We start from the raw sequence: 22,441 nt of genomic DNA, 5'->3' as shown, positions 1-22,441 counted from the left end.
AACAAATGTTACCTTCTACCGCAGCTGTTGCCAGGGATGCCTCTGTGGGAGACAAAGAAGCTAGAGTGGAGAAAGTTAGAGGTAATCAGTATTGGCTCTCATTTGAGAAGGGGTGGACTTCTGTTTCCTTAGCTCTGAAATAAGGGCTGTATGCAGTGATCCGGAAACCCGACCCACTGCTGACAGGCTCCATTTCTTCCTTACAAAACAGAATTCCTCTCTCTGTCATTTCATCAGCCTTTATTCAACGCTGGAATGCCACCAGAGATGTTCTTTGTTCCTACCACCAACCCCCGCCACCGCCTCCACTGTCTCCATCCAAAAAATCACCCAGTTGACTAACAGCCCCACCTGATTTACAAGGTCACATTTCCAATACAAACTGCCTATTTCTATAGCTTACCCACACCCTTAAATGACAGGTATCTACCATCACTGAGATATTCCTGAGGAGGTGGCCCCAACTAAGAATAAAGGCAGTTTTTTCAAAGATGCATCCCCAAATGCTGAAATAAACCACTCCAAAGTGACTGCTTGGAGGCCCACACTTTCTGGGGGAAGCCATTCTCAAGTGATGGATTATCTGGGTCACGTCCCATGCACGGGGGCATGTGCACACACCAGTCCACATAGCAAATGCCAGAGGTCACTCTAAAGATGGATAATTTATCTAGGAATCCCCCTCTGGGGGACACATTGAGTGTTATCCTCAAGGTTTCTTTGTGGATTAAAAGACCACTTGGTGCTTGAACACCCACCAGCATTGTGTGAACAAGGAGAAACTCGGCATTGGCATGTGCTAGGTTGAGCCAAGGAGAAGTTCTCTCTTCCACTGTGAGTGTAAATATCTTTTGCTTGTCATTTAATCCCCAGTAAAGAGAATATACTGGTTACTTCAGTGTTTGATTTTGGTATAGATTTAAGTTTTAAGGACCAGAAGTCCCTAGTCCTTCTCTCCTGACTTTAAAAGGAGGAGATAGGGCCACGTAGGAAGGCATTTGGTCATCCCAGGCCAGGGATCATCAGAACGATACCACTGGGTGTTGCATTGACAGACTCTGGAGGAGCCTGTGATTGAAACCCACCTGCACTGCTTCCCAGCTTTAGGACTCCAGGCAAGTCACTTGCCTTCTCTGAGCCTGGGATCTCACCCTTTCTGAGTGAAAAGGAACCTGCCCTCTAACATCAAATAAGACATGGCTTAGAGTAAAGCAGGTAAACTGCAAAGTGCTGTGGGCATGCACCGTGATGTAGAGGTCAGCAGGAGCCTCTGCCATCCAAGGGACACAGGCGACCACACGAGGCGAGGTCAGCTCTACCTGAGCACACAACTCCAGCGTCTTCCCTGTGGCCACATTCATGGTTGTACCACCCGCTGTGGGAGCAGCTCGACAGGTAGGGCTCCCATCCTGAGCAGTATACGGAGCCCAAGAGAATGTTCCCCGAGCCCTGACCAAAGTAGGCCCCGCCCGGGGCCAACACCGCAAGGCCACAGCCGAGCTGCCGACAGACAACATCTGCATCCTGGGTGTCCCAGTCATCGTCACACACGGTGCCCCAGTAGCCTTGGTACAGGACCTCCACGCGGCCCTGACACCGGTCACCTCCGCTCACCAGCCTCAGAGGCAAACCTGCATTGAAAGAGTGGAAAGCTCTCGTCCTCTCTCTGCCCCCTTGGCTTTCACTCACCAGTACCCCCTGTTCCCCTCCTCCTTCTGACCACTTCCCCATCTCCTTCACCCCTGTTTCTCCTCTCCGAGCACCTTACATATTGCTGCTCTGCCACACGCTGTCTTAGCCCTCTTCTCATGCTATCTCCCCCGTGAATGAGCTCATGTGCTCTGAGAGCTTTCCAGGAGGAGGGACCCCCAAAGCCACCTCTCCAGTGCTGATCAACCCCTACAAGCCCAGCCAAGCTCTAGACCAATATTCCCAGTGACCTTCTGGATAGCTGGGCCCTGCTGTCTGGTACCCAACACAGTCTCTTTTGTCTACTTCAATCATGGAGTCACCATGCTCCACATGAGCGGTGTTGGAAATCTGGTTGCTATATTGGATTCCCCCTCTTCTGTACCTCTTGTATCCAACATATCAACAGGGTTGTCTTTCCTTTTATTCTCACTGCCATTTTGCTAGATCTTCCTTCTCCTGAACCTGGCCTACTCCAGGGCCCTGTCAGTGGGCTTTCCTGCCCTCTGCCCCTCTCCCTTGAGTCCATCCCATTGATGGATTCCATATGCATTTATGGAGAGCTTACTCTATGCTCCCTCCTCTGCTGATGGGATTGATCTGTTTCCCCCTGGAATGTCCCAGGTTTTATTTTCATAAATTGTGAATATGTTCAACTCATTTTCCTGCTCAAAGCACCTCACTGTATTCTCCACTTGATCAGGGTCAAGTCTTGGATGGCATTCATCCAAGAGTGGGCCTCAGGTCACCTTTCAAGCCTCCTGACAGAGCCGGGGTGCCACCATCATGGGCACCTTGCTCCTGCCTGACATGATCCCGCTGAACCACCTGTGCTATGGGAGGAAAACAGGCAGCAGGGTCTGAGGAATCCAGCCCAACACTGTGACAGCAGGAGCTGGGTCTAAGGTGTGCTTTTCAATGGTTGGTTTGTGGTTATGAGAAATTTATGGGGGGGGGGGGGACCAGAGAGGGTGGGATGGGATGGAAGATAAGGGGGCAGGTGGTTGCTGTGGTCTTTATAAAGGAAGGAATCAGAGAAAGAGAGAGGAAATGCCAATCGGGCTGTTTCTAGAGTATTCTAGAGGTGCATTCCAGGCCTCCTCAGTCTTTCCTGCTGCCCCTTCACTGCTGTGAATGTCCCTGCAGAAGATCTCTCAGTCTCCCTGCCCTCAGATGCCCTTTACTGGTGGTCAATCACCAAAAAACTCCCCTCCAGCCCCTCCAAGGCCACTTTTGGACCCTCAGGGCAGCTTCTGAAAAGACAGAGATTGGTCTCAACAGAGCCAAGAATCCCATGGTAGGATCCACTGTCCTAAGTGGTCACATCAAGGACTCTGACATATCAAATTCAGTGGAAAGTGTGCACAGATGCTCAGAGGTTGAGGAAAGATGGATAGATTTAGTAAGAATAGTGAACAGAGGCAAAGGCACCTGTTCTGGGTTCAAATTTCTGCCCAGACACTTCCCCACCCTGTGGCCTTAGACATATAACTATTGACAAGTGACCAATCTGTGCCCCAGTTTCCTCATCTGCAACTTGGGGGTAATAATACTACTTACCTCAAAGTGTCGGAAAGATTTCATGATAATAGCACTTACTGTGTGCATTAGCTGAGCACGTACTACGTGCCAAGCAATATTTTAAATGATTTTTTTATACATTAACTCATTTGGTGTATGAAACTGATTTTGTGCAAGGTACATAGAAATTGCTTCGGAGATGTAAGTTATCATCAAGATAACTATCACTAAGAAGAGGCACTGGCTTTTTTTCACCTATCTCTCCTGACACCAAGCTGAAGCTAATCTCACGCAACGAATGAGCGAGAAGCAGAGAGAAGGAAGGAGAATGACAGGTGAGACTGGCTGAGTGCGGATCTGGGACACGCCTAGGGTCTCAGCATCCACTGATCCTTCCCTCTCCATCCCTGCATTCTTAAGGACAGGTGCTAGCCCTGTGGCCAAGACTGCACTCAGCCTCAACTAGCCAACAGCAGCAGCAACAGCAGCAGAACTGGCTGGCTCAGCCAGTGAGCAAAACCCCAGGAAGACAAGTAAAGAAAAAATGTCTTACCATAGTCTGTAGTCAAGGGGTTCCACAGACCTAGACAGAAACAAAATTCACCTTGAAACGGAGGTTCTGCTGTTTATAAATGATGTACAGTCACAGAAATTGGCTTGAGCGTTACCTTACAACCATGCCAGGGGGCGCTGTGGCTCACTCTTGGGTCTGTGCCGACCGTGTTCTTGCAGTGTTTGGGGTTTTGCAAGAGTAGATTACAAGTGGGCTGGATATGGAGTGTTTGATAATTTTAGATGTGATGAAGTACATGCCTCTTTACGCTGCCCACTTACGCTACAGTTTATAGCGTAATCTGTTCGCAGAAAGAAGGGCTAGACAAGAAAAGGCAGCGGAGACGGGTTTCCAGGATTCTGGATGTCAGTTGAATCCTCCTTCCAGTCTGAAATTTGAGTGGAGTCAGCACTCAGAATAGCCACTCAGAGGCCCCCTAAAAAAGTATTTATTCTGGGGCGCCTGGGTGGCGCAGTCAGTTAAGCGTCCGACTTCAGCCAGGTCACGATCTCGCGGTCCGTGAGTTCGAGCCCCACGTCAGGCTCTGGGCTGATGGCTCAGAGCCTGGAGCCTGTTTCCGATTCTGTGTCTCCCTCTCTCTCTGACCCTCCCCCGTTCATGTTCTGTCTCTCTCTGTCCCAAAAATAAATAAACGTTGAAAAAAAAATTAAAAAAAAAAAAAGTATTTATTCTGGCAGCAGATGACCTCTTCCTTCTGATCCATACCCTGTGAAATTTCTAGTCTATCTTGAAGAAAACCGACATCTAGAGAACCCTGGATCTTTATCATCAGTGAGGCCACTCTAAAGCTCTCCATGCCCTTCGACTTCAGATTAACCCTAAGAACACCTTCAGGGGCCATCAGACTTAATTTTAGTTGTTGAGTTTCTTTTTTTGAGCAAATCGCATTCTATTTGTGAGGATTGATAGGTCATGACCTCTCTATGTTTTTAGAGGTCTTCCAAAGGACAAAAAGAATATTTATTCATTAGAAGAAAATAGGATAGGGGCGCCTGGCGGCTCAGTCGGTTAAGCATCTGACTTTGGCTCAGGTCATGATCTCACAGTTTGTGAGTTTGAGCCCCATGTCAGGCTCTGTGCTGACAGCTTGGATTCTGCTTCGGTTCTGTGTCTCCCTCTCTCTTTGCCCCTCCCCACTCATGCTCTGTCTTTCTCTCTCTCTCTCAAAAATAAACTTATTAAAAAAACTTTAATAAAAGAAAAGAAAACAGAATAAAACTCATTCTTATAGTCACTATATGGGTTCGCTGGATCCTTTTAGAAGTCCAAGATACATTATGGGCTCTCAGTGATCCCCTTTTTCCTATATCTTGAGACATTTTGCTATTTCATCATTTGAGAAATTGGTTCATCATTACTCATTAATTATTAACTATCATAAAAAAAGAGTTCTATAATAAAGACAAAGAGAGAATGGTGGCATTATCTAGAAGAAAAAAATGGAATGGTAGGCTTTATCTAGGAGAAAAATGGAATGGGTCACCATTTCTCAGTGACCCAAATATCACCGTAGCTTTCAAGAGGGTATTTTTTTTTAAAGACTGGAGACACTGTCTTTGTAGGATGCTTTTGGCTTTCATTGAATTAAATTAAGAATTCAGAACCTTTCATTACTTGTTATCAATGATAAAGAGAAGAAAATTGACAAAGGAAGATGTTTCACAATAACTAGATGAGTCAGAAGAGGAACCTAAAGAGATAGCAGTCCTGTAGATGCTAACAGTAATGGTGAAATTGCTTGTACAATTGAAATCTCAGACTCTGAGCCTTCAAATTATGATAACCTAGAGGAACTTCCTCAAATTCAAGAATCAAAGAGTCAGTAATATAATTCTAAGTACAAAAACAAAATATAGTGCACTCATTCACTTCAGGGGAAAGGATTTCATCAGCGGTATTTCTCAGCAAGAACTTGGACCATCTCATTTTGCTAAAAGGACATGTGATGGTAACACTTTTACTTTTTCTAATGCTAATGTGCCAAAATCTACTTCATACAGGAGATCTGTTATGTTTAAATTCTTATTATAAATTTTAATAAATTTTCTTTCACGATCTCTTTTTTCTTAACTTCCTGGTACAGGGAAAGTTAAGGCATTTGACAAACTTCTCCAGATTCTTTGTAAATGTGAGTCCTGCTGGGAGCAGAACTCAGGGGTTCAGAGATCTGTCTCTCTCTAGCAAAACCAACAGGCCAGGGAGGGGACTGGATGCCAGAGAACCACCCCATTTGTCTCAACACTTTGAATGTGGGTTCCACACTGGACTTCTCCAGCTGCCCTGCTTCATATTGTTGATGACCCAGTAACAGGGCCAGTGAGGCCATGTAGCTGCACGCCCCTGAGGATGGAGAAGCAATCCAAAATGGAAACAAGAAGCTAGAGCATTCTTTCAACAGAGGCCACACACCTAGGAAATGTCTGCACCAGAACATCCCCACCTCATTTCTGACATGCCATCCCCACTCCCACACTCAAGGACATGATGACAGACATGCCTGAGAGAGTCCTCTGTTGAAAACTCTGACATTTAAACACAGTACAGATGACACCACACAATTCCTATCTTCTTGTTCCAGGTATCTTGCTTAGTCACATGGCAGTCAATAAACATCCAACTCAGAAGCTCTGAGATCCAGAGTCCTGACAATATCCAGCCATAGCACCAAACAGAACACTAAGGTTGTCTCTGGTTGGGCTATTTGTGCACAGTCTGAACAGACACTTTTTCACAAATGTACTGAGACCCACTTGCTTTCTTCCAGCAATCAACCACAGAGCTGTAGATGATGTCAGCTGCCATTTTGGGAATGATGGTAAATCACTTGGAAAGAACAGCTCCCACTTCTTTGTTTTCCAGGAACAGAAATAGTCTGGTCTCTACTGCTGGGTACCATGTCCAAGGCAGTTGAGCCATCAGAATGAACCAACCAGGAAAAGCTTCAAAGAGATCTCAAAAGATATTCCCCCCAAAGACCTAGTCACTTTCCAAGGGAGCTGGTCCCTTTCCATCTAGACTCAACCATTGCCCCAAATCTTCTGGAGTAATTATTGTGTACATTTGAACATGGCATACATTATTGTTCTAGTGGGGGTGAGGAGGGCCTGAAGAAGAGCTTGAGCATAAAAACAAACTGGTGTCATCAAACCAGCCCATATCTACTGGCTAGGCCACTCCAGTTATTCTAGAAGGGAAGCCTAAGGGGACTGTGTGGTGACTGCAATAGCACTCTGGAAAGTGCTCTGGACCTTAAACACATTTACTGAAGAAGTGTTACATCTTCATAGTTGAGAACAACACCATGTTTTACTATTTATATGTACTATTTCAGTTCATCTTTACCCCAACCCAGTATCCCCACTTATAGACAAGGACACGGAGTCACAAACATTGAACAAATGAGTCTAAGGACATACAGACTCCACCTCTATTGTCAAGGCTTTCAGCTATCATCCTGCACTGACTTTTGTCACAGCCACTGCCTGCTACCAACCCAGTCCTTGTGGTTCTTGCAAGGAAAGTGGTCCACGCCAACCTACTTTCCATAAACTCAACAAGATGAGGTTTTCAATATGAAGTCACCCAGCAGCCTTGACTAAATTTCCATATTGTTTTTGTGTAGCACCACTCCAGGATAAGAGTGCTTTCAATTATTGTGGTTTTCATCTTTAAGAAGGCTTTCATCTTACATCTGTCACAAGCCCCCAGATTAGTTCATCCTCTCAGGTACCATCTACTCTGCCGTATAGTCTGCGTCTATCTCAGTGGAGTTAAGGATGCTGTGGATGGAAGCTGTATATAAGCCCTCTTCATTAAGTCTCACTATCTCCAAGAAAATGGCCAACTTAAGGGGTTGGTACAGGGGGGATAGGATGACACAAAGCAGAGATCGTGCTACATTGCTCATTTTTAATATGTCAGTTCAAGATATGATCGAGGGATGAGCTTCCCACGGATTTGCTCATGAACGCATCTCTGGCTTTGCCTTCCACCAACTCCATCCATATTTAGACAAGAATTTAGAAGGCAAACAAGAATCAAGTCCATCTGTGGCTCTTAACCCATTTGCTCCAAAAGACAAATGATATTCTACCACCAATGGCAGGCAACACTTCAAAAACTCTATTAACTGGTAGTCTTTTTTTTTTTTTTCTTGTTAGAGTTTGGAAAATGTGTCAAGGGCAGTTTGGAAAATGGAACCTAGAGATAACCTCCCATCAGGGCAGTACCCTGGCTAGATGGCTAAGCATGGAGGAGGGGAGTATCTAATGGCAGAAACAGGGTGGCTATCGTCCATCTGAGTCTGTACCTGTTCCTTCACATTCCTGACAGCAAATGCAGTGAAGAACAGAAAACCACTCTTCCTTCTTGCTCTGTCTGGTGAATTCCTGCACTAGCTCCAGACTTGAGTTCACCTGTGACTATCTTGGAGCTGGTCTCTTTCTCATAGCCTGATCACATCTCTCTCGCCATGTACCTCTTGCTCCAGCATTTCCCATTAGACCATAAGTCCCTGAGATCGGGACTATCTTGCCATTAGACCATAAGTCCCTGAGATCGGGACTATCTTGCCATTAGACCATAAGTCCCTGAGATCGGGACTATCTTGCCATTAGACCATAAGTCCCTGAGATCGGGACTATCTTGCCATTAGACCATAAGTCCCTGAGATCGGGAGACACATTCCCCTGAAACACCACACAGAGAGCCCACACTGTAGTCTCTCCTGCATAGAAGGGTCCATGGCAGGACTGGTTCTCGCCAAATGAGGTAGCAAAGATATTGAGGCCATTTGGAAAGGGGTGTAAACGTTCAATGTTAGCAATGCACTTGTTGAAAAGCCTTGATACCAATCAGTCAGACTTATGATGCAGCCATGAACCACTTGGCAAAATGTTACCAACTTAAATGTACTTGACACTGAGCAAAATACAGACATTAAGAAAAAAATAAGTAAAAACAGATAGCACTTAAAATACATATATACGTATCTCTGCCACTGTCTTTGGAAATTCTTAGCAATGTCATGCTTCTGGAATTACACTCCAAACATAAAAACTTAATTCAGTACTGGGCCATGCAGCATGGTTGCTCAAAGTGTGGTCTACGGACCGTCTTCATTTTCAGTTACGTAAGAGTTCAGATTCCTGAGCCTCAAACCGGACCCTCCAAATCAGGGTCTCTGAAGGGAAGGAAGGTAGATCCCAAGAACTGGCATTCAAAAAATATCCTCATTGATTTTGATGTACATAAAAGTTTGAGGCAAAGGCAAAATAAAATTGAAGAAGAACATAACAGTATAACTACTTGGTCCATTTATTCTATAACTGAAAGAAGCTTCTATTGTCTTTGTATTTCTACAAAGGACACAAATCATGCTTTTGTGTAGACCTCATACCATTCACTAAAGGCAGTGTTTGTGCTTAAGATGTAAATAACTGTATAGGATAATAATTAAATTCTAAACCCAATTCAGACATTGTTTTGAAAGTACTCACCAGGTGTTGTGAGAAGATCTGATTGGGAAACTACAAAGGAACAAAAGGAAAATCAGACATGAGTGTGTTTCATCTACAGGGATCCTGACCAAGAAATCCACATAGGAACCATTGGTTTTCTTCTGGTTGACTCTGAAGTATAGCCACTGCATGTGGATCAACGTCAACAGATCTGTAATCTGTCTTTGAAACTTCATTCAAATTGATAAAGACTTCTTGAGTCTCTGGTGCGTGGAGAACAAAATGCTAAGCTAGTCCCAAGACACATGGTGACTTAAAAAAAATGGCTTTTTACATCTGAAGAATAAATTCACTGTAACACTCTTTAATAATGTGGGCACTTGTTTCTGCATACTTCCTGCTGCAGATATTTCTGTATTTCATTAAAATAGAAATGAACGTTTCATCCCTGGAGAAAAGCAAATTAGGCTTGTACCTAATTTCGTACAAATGTGGGACCCATTCCTTTTCTTATTTCTTTGAGGGAACGTAGCCTGGCCGGTTCGTATGAATGGGCATGAGGAGCTGAGACGGCGGGCTTTGGCTTCTCGGTTCTTGACTGGCTGAAATCACTAAAAGCATAGATTGGCAACTGTTGGGTCCAAAAAAGAGTCAAGTGGCTTTGTGTTGACAAAGACAGTGGGGAGGTGAAAATGTCTTTCCTTTCTCATAAAATGACAGAGGTGGTCACTTACTGAGACTTACTGACCCTCGATTAAATTCTCATGTAATCGGGAGAATTAAACGAGAGACGTAGATCGAATGTGTATCAGACTGGCTGGCGTGTTGTCGGCACACAACAGATGTCAGCCACCGTTGCAATAAGAATTACAATGATGACAATAATTCTACAATTTCCAACACTCACTGTCTTTAAGTACATCACCCGCATTGTCTCATTTGGTCCTCATGGCAACCCGTAATGGTAGGATTCCCTCCTCTTAGAGAGAAGTAAACTGAAGTTGACTTAGTGGTAAAATAAGGTGGTCAAAGCACTCCATTGTTTCCACTTTCCCGATGGACAAATCAGTTTGGAGAGGAAGAGAGGTCATTGCTATCATGATTCTGCCTTGAGCTATGTAATATGCATTATCTCCTGGAGGCCCCCCTGAGCAGATGGCCCATGTCTTCCCCATGGCCACAGTCATGTGCGTTGTGGGGGCAGTGCCACAGGTAGGATCTGTTTCCTGAGCAGCACACGTCATCCAGGACAACCTGTGCTGAGCCCTGACCAAACCACGCAGTTGCTCAGATGCTATTCAAGAGCTTTCCATGTATCATCCTGGTTAGTCCTCAAAACAACCCATGGAAAAACGGAGGCTCTGGAAGGTGACCCAAGACCAACTGGCTGGTAGGCAATAAGGGGCAGGACTTGTACTCAGGCCAGTTGCTCTTACCCATGGCACAGTTTTGCCTCTTGGCATCTATATATTTAACATTGAACTATGTGACCCAAATCATAAGGTCTGCACTTTTGCACAGGCAGGCACACCCGTGCACACACAGGGCTAGAAGAAGATAAAGAAACAGCAGAAGAAGTTACTATTTAAAGCATCAACCAAGGCAGAGGTATTCACTGTTTTCCCAACACTTGATAAAAATTCTAGAAAAGAAGAGAAATCATAACTGATTATATCCAGAGTCTTAGTTAGATCCTCCTGTCCACACCTGCCTCTGCTGCCTCTCTGAGTGGCTGCAACCCCCAGGGAACACCCTGAGGGGGGAGAGATCTTAGGAAAGGGGTGTCACTGGGCAGAGGCCAGCACGAAGACTCAGGACCTATCTTCTGGTCAGTGTGGAACCTTACGAGGAAGAGGCCCGGGCCCTGGTAGACCCCATCAGAAGAGGCCCTTCCTTGCCCTACATCTAAAACCCAGCAAGAATCTCCATAGCAGGCCCTCCTGAGTCCTTGGGGGTGGCGTTGGGCCCCACAACCACCCAATCCCAGAGTTCAGTTACCACCTGGTGTCTGTGTCTCTTCAGAAGTGGCTTCCATGGTTGATTCTGCCACTGATCTTACTGAAAAATACAAAGAAAGGGGGCCAAATGAGAACTCTTCTGAAAACCAGCGTTAAATCTCACCTCCCTGCTAATTCACGCAGAGGAGGGGGTGGCATCACACTTTACTTTGGAGGGTTAGCTGGGCCTCACTCATTAAATAATTGACTCAGCAAACATGGACTGATCTCTCACTGCCCATGAGGCACTGCACTGAAAGTCGGGGAGAAGGAAGGACTCCATCACAGAGGACAAGACTCCATTCTCTGGAGCTTAGAGACGACTCAGCATCCAGTCTCGGTAGCCAGTAATCCAGTCTTACCCTTGAGAGGAAAACAGAGCACAGGGTGGGAATCTCAAAGTGAACGATTTATGGGCTTAGAAGGAGGGCAGGAAAATTCCAGAGAGGAGCAGATATTTCATCTAGACTTGAAAAAAGGCAACAAATGTCAAGAAAATATGGAGCAGAAGTAGGATTGCCAGACAAAAATTACAGGAGTCTCAGTTAAGTTGGGATTTCAAATAAACAAGCATATTTCGTAATGTAAGTATATCCCAAATACTGTATGGGACATACTATACTAAAAAATTATCTTAAAAAAAGTTTTATTTGAATTTCAGATAAATAATGGGTACTTCTTTAGTGTAAGTATGTCCCAAATAAATTTGCATGGGGCACACTTACACGCACACACACACACACACACACACACAAACCAAAAATATTTTTTTATAAATCTGAAGTTCAAATTTAACTAGGTGCATTGTATTTTTATTTGCAATATCTGAATACTCTGGTGGAAAGGCATCCTGTAGGTGGCAGTAAACACATTCTCTTCACTGACCTTTTTTTTAAAATTTTTTTTATTTTTTACATTTATTTATTTTTGCAAGACAGAGAGAGACCAAGCACAAGCAGGGGATGGGCAGAAAGAGAAGGAGACACAGAATCCGAAGCAGGCTCCAGGCTCCAAGCCGTCAGCACAGAGCCCGACACGGGGCATGAACTCACAAACCGCGAGATCATGACCTGAGCTGAAGTTGGCCGCTCAACCGACTGACCCACCCAGGCGCCCCTTCACTGACCTTCATTTAACCCCCTCGCCAGGTGAACTGATGCCCTCCATCCTCCCTGTAAACCTACCGATCACTAGGGCTGGTACACTGTTTCCTAGCATCCTGGCAACTTCAGTCCTAACCAGCTTAGTTGTACAATCAGCTAGAGGCAGGTATGAGCCTCAACCTTGATTATACCAGTTGTCCTTGGATTAAATTCAATTAAAAATTAAGTACATCATGGGGCGCCTGGGTGGCGCAGTCGGTTAAGCGTCCGACTTCAGCCAGGTCACGATCTCGCGGTCCGTGAGTTCGAGCCCCGCGTCGGGCTCTGGGCTGATGGCTCAGAGCCTGGAGCCTGTTTCCGATTCTGTGTCTCCCTCTCTCTCTGACCCTCCCCCGTTCATGCTCTGTCTCTCTCTGTCCCAAAAATAAAAAATAAAACGTTGAAAAAAAAATTTTTTAATAAAAAAATAAAAAATATATAAAAAGAAAAGGAAAGATCCTGATAGGGCAAAGTGGGGGTGCTGGGAGTGGGACCTGTACACCCAGGAGCTTGGGGGACACAGGAACATAGGTTTAAATTCTAGTGCTGCTGCTCCTTTGCCCTCTAAATGTGAGCAATCATTAACCTCACTCTCCGTCTCCTTATCTGTATGAGGATAATTACACGAACTACCTCATTAGGTTATTGTGAAGACAAAACCAGAAAAAAAAATACACCATGTTTAAAATAGTGTCTGTCATGTAGCTGGCGTTCAAAAAATTAGCTTTGAAATATTCAAAATATTAGCTATATTAGCTATATTCAAAATATAGCTATACGAATTAAATATATAGGGGGAAAAACCCTTATTCTAAAATAAAATACTGACTTCGCACCAGAAAGCAACACAATTTTCAGAATGAAAGAACTAGATATTTAAACACACAAAAATAAGAAACTCGTTAGAGACCAGATACACTGTTAAACATCTTAAACGCTATTAAACGTCTTAAAATACACAGGCCAGAGCCCCACAACAACACTTCAACCTGATCTGAAATGTAAGTACTGCTGAGGTGGAGAAACCCTGGGGTTGGACAAGAAAAAAATGACTTTTCTCTGAGTTCCCATTTCCAAAATACACGTCCTCATTTTATAGATTAGGAAACCGAGGTTCAGAGATGTTAAGTCATTTACCAAAGTCACATAGCTAATAGCTCCCCTTCCTTGCCTTATACCATCAATTTCAACTTACAGAAATTGCAAAGTATTTTATTCTTTCCTTTGAATGTTTATTTGTGTATTTTTGAGGGGGGAGGGTGTAAAAAGGCCTGAGAGAGAGGGAGACAGAGAATCCCAAGAAGGCTCGGCGCTCTCAGCACAGAGCCTGATGTGGGGCTTCAACTCACGAACCGCGAGATCACAACCTGAGCTGAAATCAAGAGTCAGACGCTCAACGGACTGAACCACGCAGGCGCCCCGCAAAGTATTTTATTCTTAAACAATACTGTTCAGGGGCGCCTGGGTGGCACAGTTGGTTAAGCGTCCGACTTCAGCCAGGTCACGATCTCGCGGTCCGTGAGTTCGAGCCCCGCGTCAGGCTCTGGGCTGATGGCTCGGAGCCTGGAGCCTGTTTCCGATTCTGTGTCTCCCTCTCTCTCTGCCCCTCCCCCGTTCATGCTCTGTCTCTCTCTGTCCCAAAAATAAATAAACGTTGAAAAAAAAAATTAAAAAAAAAAAACAATACTGTTCAAAGAACACCATATATATATATATATATATATATATATATATATATATATACATATATATATATATATCTAGTCTGCCAGAAATTATATTTTCTGCTTATTTGTGAGATTTAAATTTCAGCTGACACTTTCACTGGTTCACACATTCTCACACCTTCAAACATCAGTCGGGCTGATGGCATCCACATTTCTGTGGCCATCCTGCTTTTTACCCTTTGCATAGGAAAGAATGTATAAGACATAAAAAGAAATAAACCCCATAAATCTTAACAAACGTATACTGTTGTTTCCTTATCACACTTCTGGCCCGGGGGCGCGTCTCGTGAGAAAATGCCAAGGCCGATATCAAAAAGGTTGCTGCCTGTGTTCTCCTCTATGATTTTGATGGCTTCCCGTCTCGCATTTAGGTCTTTTCATCCATTTTTAATTTAGCGTCCCAGAAACTATATATACAAGGAAACCAGAAATCCTGCTCAGGACCTGGCACGAGGTCGTGCCTTTGGGGACGGCTCACAGGCACAACGGCTCTGGCCCAGCTGGCCCCGCACTGGAGCATTCAGGCTGCACCACTATGTTCAGCATGAGCCAGGCACTCTGTCAGGCTCTTGGAAATGCAAGATGTGGAGCCAGGTCCTAAATGAGCAAGACGCTGCCCTCCAGTGCCTCCCAGCATAGCAGGATCCCTAGAAAAATCCACAGATAATTTGGTGCAAGATGCCATGGAAAAATAAGAGTGATAACCATAGGGATGATACACTCTGTGTGTGTATCTGTATATGTGCCTGTTTGTGAGTGTGTGTGTGTGTGTGTGTGTGTGTGTTAAGAGTATATGTCAGGGAAAGATTCCTGGACAGGACAGGTATGTCTGCGGTATTTAAAAATAGCAGCTAGGGGTGCCTGGGTGGTCAGTCGGTTAAGCATCTGACTTCAGCCCAGGTCACAATCTCGGGTTTGCAAGTTCGAGCCCCGCATTGGGCTCTGTGCTGACAGCTCAGAGCCTGGAGCTTGCTTTGAGTTCTGTGTCTCCCTCTCTTTCTCCCCTTCCCTGCTCATGCTCTGTCTCTCTCTCTCTCTCTCAAAAATGAATAAACATTAAAAAATAAATAAATAAAATAAAATTGAGATGAAATGGACAAATTACTTGAAAAAGTAATTTACCAAAACTGACACAAGAAAGAGAAAATGTGAACAGTCCTGTATCTACTGAGTAAACTGAATTTTGAATTAAAAACTTTCAACACAGGGCACCTGGGTGGCTCAATCGGTTGAGTGTCCAACTTCGGCTCAGGTCATGATCTCGCGGTTCATGAGTTTGAACCCCGTGTCGGGCTCTGTGCTGACAGGGAGCCTGGAGCCTGCTTCCGATTCTGTGTCTCCCTCTCTCTCTGCCCCTCCCCTACTCACACTGTGTGTCTCTCTCTTTCAAAAATAAACATTAAAAAAATAAAAACATTTTTTTAAATAAAATAAGAATAGCAGCTAGATTTAGCCAGGTGAAGGCAAGGGAGAGGGGGAAGAAGACTATAACCAGATAAAGGGAACAGCATGAGTGTTGTCAACATGGCAGAGAAACAGCATTACCGGAGTGTGGCCACAGACTTTCTCCTTATTCCAGAACATTCGGCACCTCAACCAGACTGAGTCACATAACTTTCACTGGTGAGTTTGTGCAACAATCGTGCTCTGAAGAAAGGAGAACTGCTCAGGATGGTGATTCAGGAGTGCCTCCCCGTGTCCCACAACCCCCCCCCGCCCCACCCCCTGTCCAGATGTCACCCACATTAAACACCTTCTCACAGGGGCGCCTGGGTGGCGCAGTCGGTTAAGCGTCCGACTTCAGCCAGGTCACGATCTCGCGGTCCGTGAGTTCGAGCCCCGCGTCGGGCTCTGGGCTGATGGCTCGGAGCCTGGAGCCTGTTTCCGATTCTGTGTCTCCCTCTCTCTCTGCCCCTCCCCCGTTCGTGCTCTGTCTCTCTCTGTCCCAAAAATAAATAAACGTTGAAAAAAAAAAATTAAAAAAAAAAAAAAACACCTTCTCACAATGTCTGAAAACCCCTTCATTCGTTTTCTCCTTATTTCAGGCATCAGTCATTGCTAAAACCCCTGTGAAGCTGTGGGAAGGGTACACACAAGGCTCAGCAATCTGCTGGAATTCATTTGTAAGCAGTTATTACTTCCTCGTTTTGCAAAACGTTGGCCTTCAAGAAATGGGACCAAAGGAAGTTACATTAAAAATTTTCTTGCAGGGGCGCCTGGGTGGCTCAGTCAGTTAAGCATCCGACTTCAGCTCAGGTCATGATCTCACGGTCTGTGAGTTCCAGCCCCGCGTCGGGCTCTGTGCTGACAGCTCAGAGCCTGGAGCCTGCTTCAGATTCTGTGTCTCCCTCTCTCTCTGCCCCTCCCCCGCTCATGCTCTGTCTCTCTCTGTCTCAAAAATAAATAAAAACATTTAAAAAAATTAAAAAAAAATTTTCTTGCAATAACTGTAGGGTTCTTGAAAAAGTTGCAGGGCTAATATGGAGATCCCTCACACCCTGACCCAACTCCTCTGATGCTACCCAAAACTACCGGGGCGCATTTGTCCTGACTACCAAATCAGTGCTGGTACGTTCCCACTCACTAAACTCCAGGGTTTATTTGGATGTCACTTGCTTTTGCTTTTTCTCTCCCAGGATCCAATCCAAGACACCACTGGCCCTTAGGTAGTTAGGTTTGGATAAAACGTTAGGACAGTGTCTAGAGGCTTAAAAGTGAGCAGTTCCAAGGCGCCCTCTATGGGCGGGACACTGGGCGGTGACTTCCCGTCGATGTGACCCTAGGAGGTTGGAACACGGTCGCATATCACAAACGAGTAAAGGGAGTCTTGCAGAGGCCCCAGAGCTGGCAAACGGCAGCGCCAAAGACGTGGCTAGGAGAGGCAGGGGTTCCACGGCCCCTCCAGCCCCGCACAAACCTGGGGGCCTGAATTTTTCTCAGGAGTTTGTGCGAGGACCAAAGCTGAGGACGGTGCCCGCTGCCATGGCCGGCGGGCACCCAGCTCCCCCACGGGGGCTCCAGCCCCGAGCCAAATGCCGAGGTTTGTCTCCTGGGCTCTTTTCGAGAAGCAGCAAGAGTCGTCGGGCCAAGACGGCTCCCTGAATGCCAGCGGACCGCCTCCAGGGTTCAAACCCCGGCCCAGCCGCGCACCCGCTGCTGACCCGGCCCAAACCGCGTAACCTTTCTGAACCTCAGTTTCCTCGTCTGCAGTGCGGCAGTGGTGATGCTTAACTGTGGGGCTGTTGGCAGGTTTAGATCGGAAAACACAGGCACACTCTCCACCCGAGCACCTGGTACAGAAGGAGCACGTTGCAGAGGGTCATCCCCCACGTCTAAACAGCAAGCACCGGCGCGCGCGCGTGCGTGCGCGCATGCGCATGCCTATAACACCCGCTAGTAAAACCACGAGTTGCCGCAATCCGAGATCCCTGCGGCCGTAAGCCCCTCTGCAGGTAACAATGGGGGAACTCGCACCCTGTCCCTCAGGGGCTGACGTGGATCTCGTGTCCCTGCTCGGCCAGTCCAAGTCCAGGGATTAATGTCCTCTAGATAAAAGCCAGAGCTAATAATACCTCCCCCCCCCCCACCCCATTTGCAAGTATTTTGATGGAGACGAAGTTTCCAGCCCCCAGACTGCCCAGAGCCAGTACCTACTGCCCGGAGCCAGTATCCACTGACGTCCTCCTGACAAGAAAAGAAGGTGGGCGCCCTCGGTCACCATGTAGTCAGTACCCCGTTGACGTAGAACTGGCCCGCCCCCCATCACCAGCGCGGCGAGGGCCTCATCACGGGGGTGCTGCTTTCACGAAGGCCATTTCCCAAATGAACCTCTAGCTTGGGAGCTTCCCCTACAAAGCCTGGGGATAGGCGTGAGAGTTCTAGAAGTTCTCCGGGAATTAGGGTTCTTTGGCCCCGTCTTCTGAAATTCACGAATGGAGCAAAAAGGTGACACCAAAGAAAGGGGGAGGGAGATAGAAGAGAAAAAGGAAGGAAGAAACGAAGGGAGGGAGGGAGAGAAGGAAGGAGGAAAGGGAAGCAAGGGAAAACGGAAGGGAGGAACTGAGGGAGAGACAGAGACAATGGGAAAAGGGAGAGAGATGGAGAGATAGCTAACAGGCAGACTGGCTAACCGGCCTCTTCACGTACTATCTCATACATGGACAGCGAGATTCCACAGTCACACTGATTTGCCTGTGGCTCTTTTGTGTCCGTTTGACCACCGGACACTCTAAGAACACAAAGATATCCATGAGTTGTTGAGCTTCTAAAGCGGTGAGTGACAGACACAAATTTCGAGTCTTAATGATCTTGTCTGTGCTCAGCAATTTGGCCTGTAAATATTACCAAGCCAGATATACCTGCTTGGTCACGTAATGAGCATTTTCAGGGGCAGTCTTACTGCCCGTTTTTATAGTACACAAACCATGTCCTCAACCAACGATCAAAATTTTAGGGCCTCTTAATAATACACACACACTTTTCCGTAAAGCCAGGGATTTTTCTAAGGCCAATCAATCATTTCCTTAGTTGAGCTGCTCGCTGAAAACACTGACATAATGATTGACTTTTTCTAAGTACAACTATTGTATTTCTCAGCCAGAAACAAAAGGGGGGAGAAAAGAGCCATTCCTTCTAAGTACTCGCAATGACAATTATCAGCAAAGACTTGCCTCCTCCTTGATACAAAACTCCCCTCAAGATGGAAATTCTAACACCAGGGAATCAGTAGATACAATTTGCTATGATTTGGATTTGCAGGAGCGAAATTAATGAATATAATAATCAGATACAATACCTGTAGATAGAACTGGACCCAGTAAAAGACATATTTGGAAGATGACCGTGGAGATCCCCATTTTGCTGGGTTCTTCTCAACTGGAAGAAAAATACCTTGACATTTATAGGTTCCCAGCTGAAAGGAGGCGTGCCCACTAGAGTGGTATATTTCTACTGCTGCCATAAATCAGTGTAAAGGAAGTGGGGACTTTTGCTAACAGTTGATGGCTAATCTGTGGGAACAACTTAGGTGTGTTAGATTGATTGCTCTGTGAACGATCTGGCCATTCTCCAACTGCAGACACACTGACAGTGATACAATTCCCAACTTCCTTTTAGGTGAACCTGTAAGACTCTCAGGTGCTCTCTGAATACAGGCTTAAGTTTAATCTTGGAGAATTTGAATAAACTTTGGGGAAGTCAGCCCCAAGAGTGGGGCATAGCAGGATGTGGGCTGCTGGGCAAACATAGAACGTGGTGCCAAGGGGAAATCATCTCTTTGGGATGATTTGTTCTGGCAGTGCATGCCCTTGTTGGCCCCTTGCTTTGGAGAACAACATGATTGGAAAGTAGAAGGTACGAGGGGTGAGTTCATAGATTCTGTGGGCTCGACCTAGCTTCCACCATCTTCTGGCTCTCACACTAATCCCATAGCTCGGGAGCTGAGAAACCAAACCTCAGACCAAACCCCCTCCGACCATCTCACAGGCTCTGATTTCTTGGCCCTTGACATTCACGTTGTGTAACTCTGGGAGCTTGGCAAACCCACAAAGCCTGCCCCTGACCTCCTCCTACCTTACAAACGGTCCCTCTCCTTGGGTTTGTCATGTAGGTATCACTTTTCCCTTTGGGACCCCCAGTCTTTATCACCAGACTTTGGTAAACCCCCCACTCTCCCCAAGGTTGCCTGTCTTGTATTTTGATCAAAGTGCCCTTGGTGGTTGGTAGCCCTTGGTAGAAGCATTTGCAGGACTTGCCTGTCATGCTGACCTGGAGGAGCAGTGCCCTGCCTCTCAGCTGAGACACCGAGGCTGTCAGATGACACCTTGGTTTCCTTGCCATGAGCCGATAACCTGTGGTCTCCTGGTGTGTCATTCTAGAAGGATACCATGAACTCACGCCAGTCAGGATTCAAGGCTGGGCGTCTACACTTCGCTTCATTCAGATAGAAGATACGTTCACCCCGGGGATTTTGTTTTTAATCCTACAGCTCTTCCCAAGTTCTACTTCTCCTCTTGATGAAAGTAGGCACGTTTCTGCAGGATAGCCTCATTGATTTTCATTCTCCTGCTGTCAGTCCAAGAATTGGTAGGTCTCAGGGGACTAGAGGGCAAGGATACACATCTCCTAGGGATGCCTAAGACCAGACGGCACATCAGATTCCTCTGCCAGGGGTTATGCTAGTTTGGATCCTGGTGGGCTGGGCCGAGGATGGTCATGAAGCCAGGTCTGGGATCATCAAAACAGGGGAGCTCTTACAGCTTAGTGATGTCTGCCTTGAGCACAGCAGAGAAAAGTGGTGGTCGGAGTAAGAAATATCTGTGAGGGAGAAAGAGGGTAAATGTATCTTTCCCTCACCGAACAAAGCACACTGCTTGGTCGTAGAGACAGATGCACGTGCTGACAATGACAACAGGGGGCAGTAAGTATTAATACAAGTTGTGATGGGAACGTACAGAGAATGTATCTAAACCAGATGGCAGAGGCAGTTTCTCAGAAAAGGGGACACCTAAACGTAGTGCCGAAGTATAAACAAGGGTCATCCAGTGACCACCAGTGGGAAGACCCAGCGAAGAACAAGGCATGACTTTCTGGACTGTGTGAGAAGGGAAGCAGGAGGGTATCCTGCCAGGAGCCTGGGAAGCAAGCTTCATCGATAGCTCTGCCCAGACCGGGAGCATCCTTCTTGAGAGCTTAGTGTGATTTTCCCAATGGCACAGTATCCCCATTTTCGTTATTTTGGTGACTCTGTTCTTCTTCCTCTTTGATCAGTAGTAAAGAGCCCAAAAAAAAACAAGGGCGTGTGTGCTTTTTTTTTTTTTTTTTTTTTTTCTTTTTCAGAAGACTCCAGGGAGAGGGAAGTGGAGGGGACCTACCTGTCATTTCAAAGCCACTTGGGGATGTGTCCCAGGTGGGAAAATGGCTAATGTCAGTGGAGCAGGAAGAAGGTGGACGTCCCTAACGTGCAGGTTGGACACAGTGGGGTTGAGGGCACCACCAGGTAAGTCCTTCATCACCAGAAACCCACCTTGTCCCAAGGCCCTTTGTTGGTTATAAGACCCTGTTCAGAGAGGCCTTCCTGTGTGTAGAGGAGGGCTCTGGGGGAACCCAGCCCTCCAGCAGCATCTGCTCCCTCTCCCTTTCCCCTGCCCACTGGCTTAGAAGCATCTGCGTGAACAGCACATCTGGATGGAAGACTGGAGCTATGGAGCTGCCATTAAGAACAACAGAACAGGGGTGCCTGGCTGGCTCGGTGGGTTAAGCCAACTCTTGATTTTGGCTCATCATCTCACAGTTATGGGTAGAGCCCAGTTCATGCATCGGGCTCTGTGACATCAGTGCGGAGCCTGCCTGGGATCCTCTCTCCCCGTCTCTCTGTCCCTTCCTCGCTCGCTCTCTAAATAAATAAATAATTGAAAAAAGAAAAACAGGACAGAGCAGCTCATCAAAGCTCCGAGGCTCAGCACGCAGGCCCCACGTGGGAAGGGCCTTCCCCAGGCAAGCCATACTGATGGCCACCTGCCTGCAGACTCCGGAGGTGGAACCAAGCTCCCCACCTCCGTCCCAGAGGGATGGCCCTCACTGGAACCCTGGAGGCGTGCACATGGCTTTTACTTTTTTCAGCACTAGAAACCTTTCCTAAGTTGAAATTCGTGGGAAGCCCCCAAATATAAAACGGAGGAGGAGGGGTCCGTGCCAGTTCAGACAGCTCCTCCTCCTTCCTGTGCTCACCGTCCTCCAGCTTACCACCCCCACCCCCACCCTTTCCTCCTTCAGGCAGCCTGGGGCAGAGCTGGGAATCCCTTGAGGGAGCTCTACCCTTCCTTTTACGGGACGGAGAACTAGAGGCCCAGCGAGGCTCCGGGCATTGCCAGAGGCAGTGCCCCGATGCTGAGCTGGGGTTCCAGGCAGATTCCCCAGGGCAGGCAACTGCCCTCAGCTTATGTGGCCTAAGCCCCGCTTTCTTTCAAAGATTGGCTCCACCCACAGGCAGGTGCCCTGCCTGCCCCTCTGGGGGGCTGGAGGCAACACAGGTTCCCATCGCCTCTGCAGGGTGTCTGATCTCTGAGCCCAGGGGCCCTGTGACTGGGACGGGCCAGGGTCGCTGAGCTAAGGGTGCAAGCAGAAGGCTGGGGAGACTGGGTGGGAAGGGGTGGGCGTCTTCGGGTATTGCTGTTTGTTTCTGGCCACTGGGTCCCAGAAGTCTATGTGACCACGGCTCACCTTCGGGTGTCAGGCTGACCTCCAAAATCTGATTTTGCTCTTGCTAAGTAGCACAGCAGAACGGCTAGCCATTGTTACCGTTCTAGTAACCCTTCGTGCACAATGTGTATGA

General features: G+C 46.8%; 1 protein-coding gene across 10 annotated transcripts in view; it reads right to left on the bottom strand.

Annotated features, from left to right (window-relative positions):
• The window catches only part of DMBT1 (deleted in malignant brain tumors 1), a 90,241-nt gene extending 71,218 nt beyond the window's left edge, over positions 1–19,023 (bottom strand). For 5 of the 10 annotated variants that reach the window (XM_045439746.1, XM_045439750.1, XM_045439751.1 and 2 more), the window contains exons 1-6: positions 18,905–19,022; positions 11,245–11,301; positions 9,283–9,312; positions 3,764–3,793; positions 1,320–1,631; positions 13–60 (exon numbers count right to left, since the gene is read on the bottom strand). In XM_045439746.1, the coding sequence (XP_045295702.1) occupies positions 13–60; positions 1,320–1,631; positions 3,764–3,793; positions 9,283–9,312; positions 11,245–11,301; positions 18,905–18,965 (538 nt within the window). In that variant the 5' untranslated portion in view covers positions 18,966–19,022. Of the gene's footprint in view, positions 1–12; positions 61–1,319; positions 1,632–3,763; positions 3,794–9,282; positions 9,313–11,244; positions 11,302–18,904 lie in introns of all 10 variants that reach the window. The other 5 variants (XM_045439753.1, XM_045439754.1, XM_045439752.1 and 2 more) reach the window with 2 other exon arrangements.
• Between the last annotated feature and the right edge of the window lie 3,418 nt (positions 19,024–22,441).

The sequence above is a fragment of the Leopardus geoffroyi genome, chromosome D2 (genome assembly GCF_018350155.1).
Source record: "Leopardus geoffroyi isolate Oge1 chromosome D2, O.geoffroyi_Oge1_pat1.0, whole genome shotgun sequence".
Classification (NCBI taxonomy): domain Eukaryota; kingdom Metazoa; phylum Chordata; class Mammalia; order Carnivora; family Felidae; genus Leopardus; species Leopardus geoffroyi.
The sequence above is the reverse complement of the archived record's forward strand: the minus strand, read 5'-3'. Positions and strand labels throughout refer to the sequence as shown.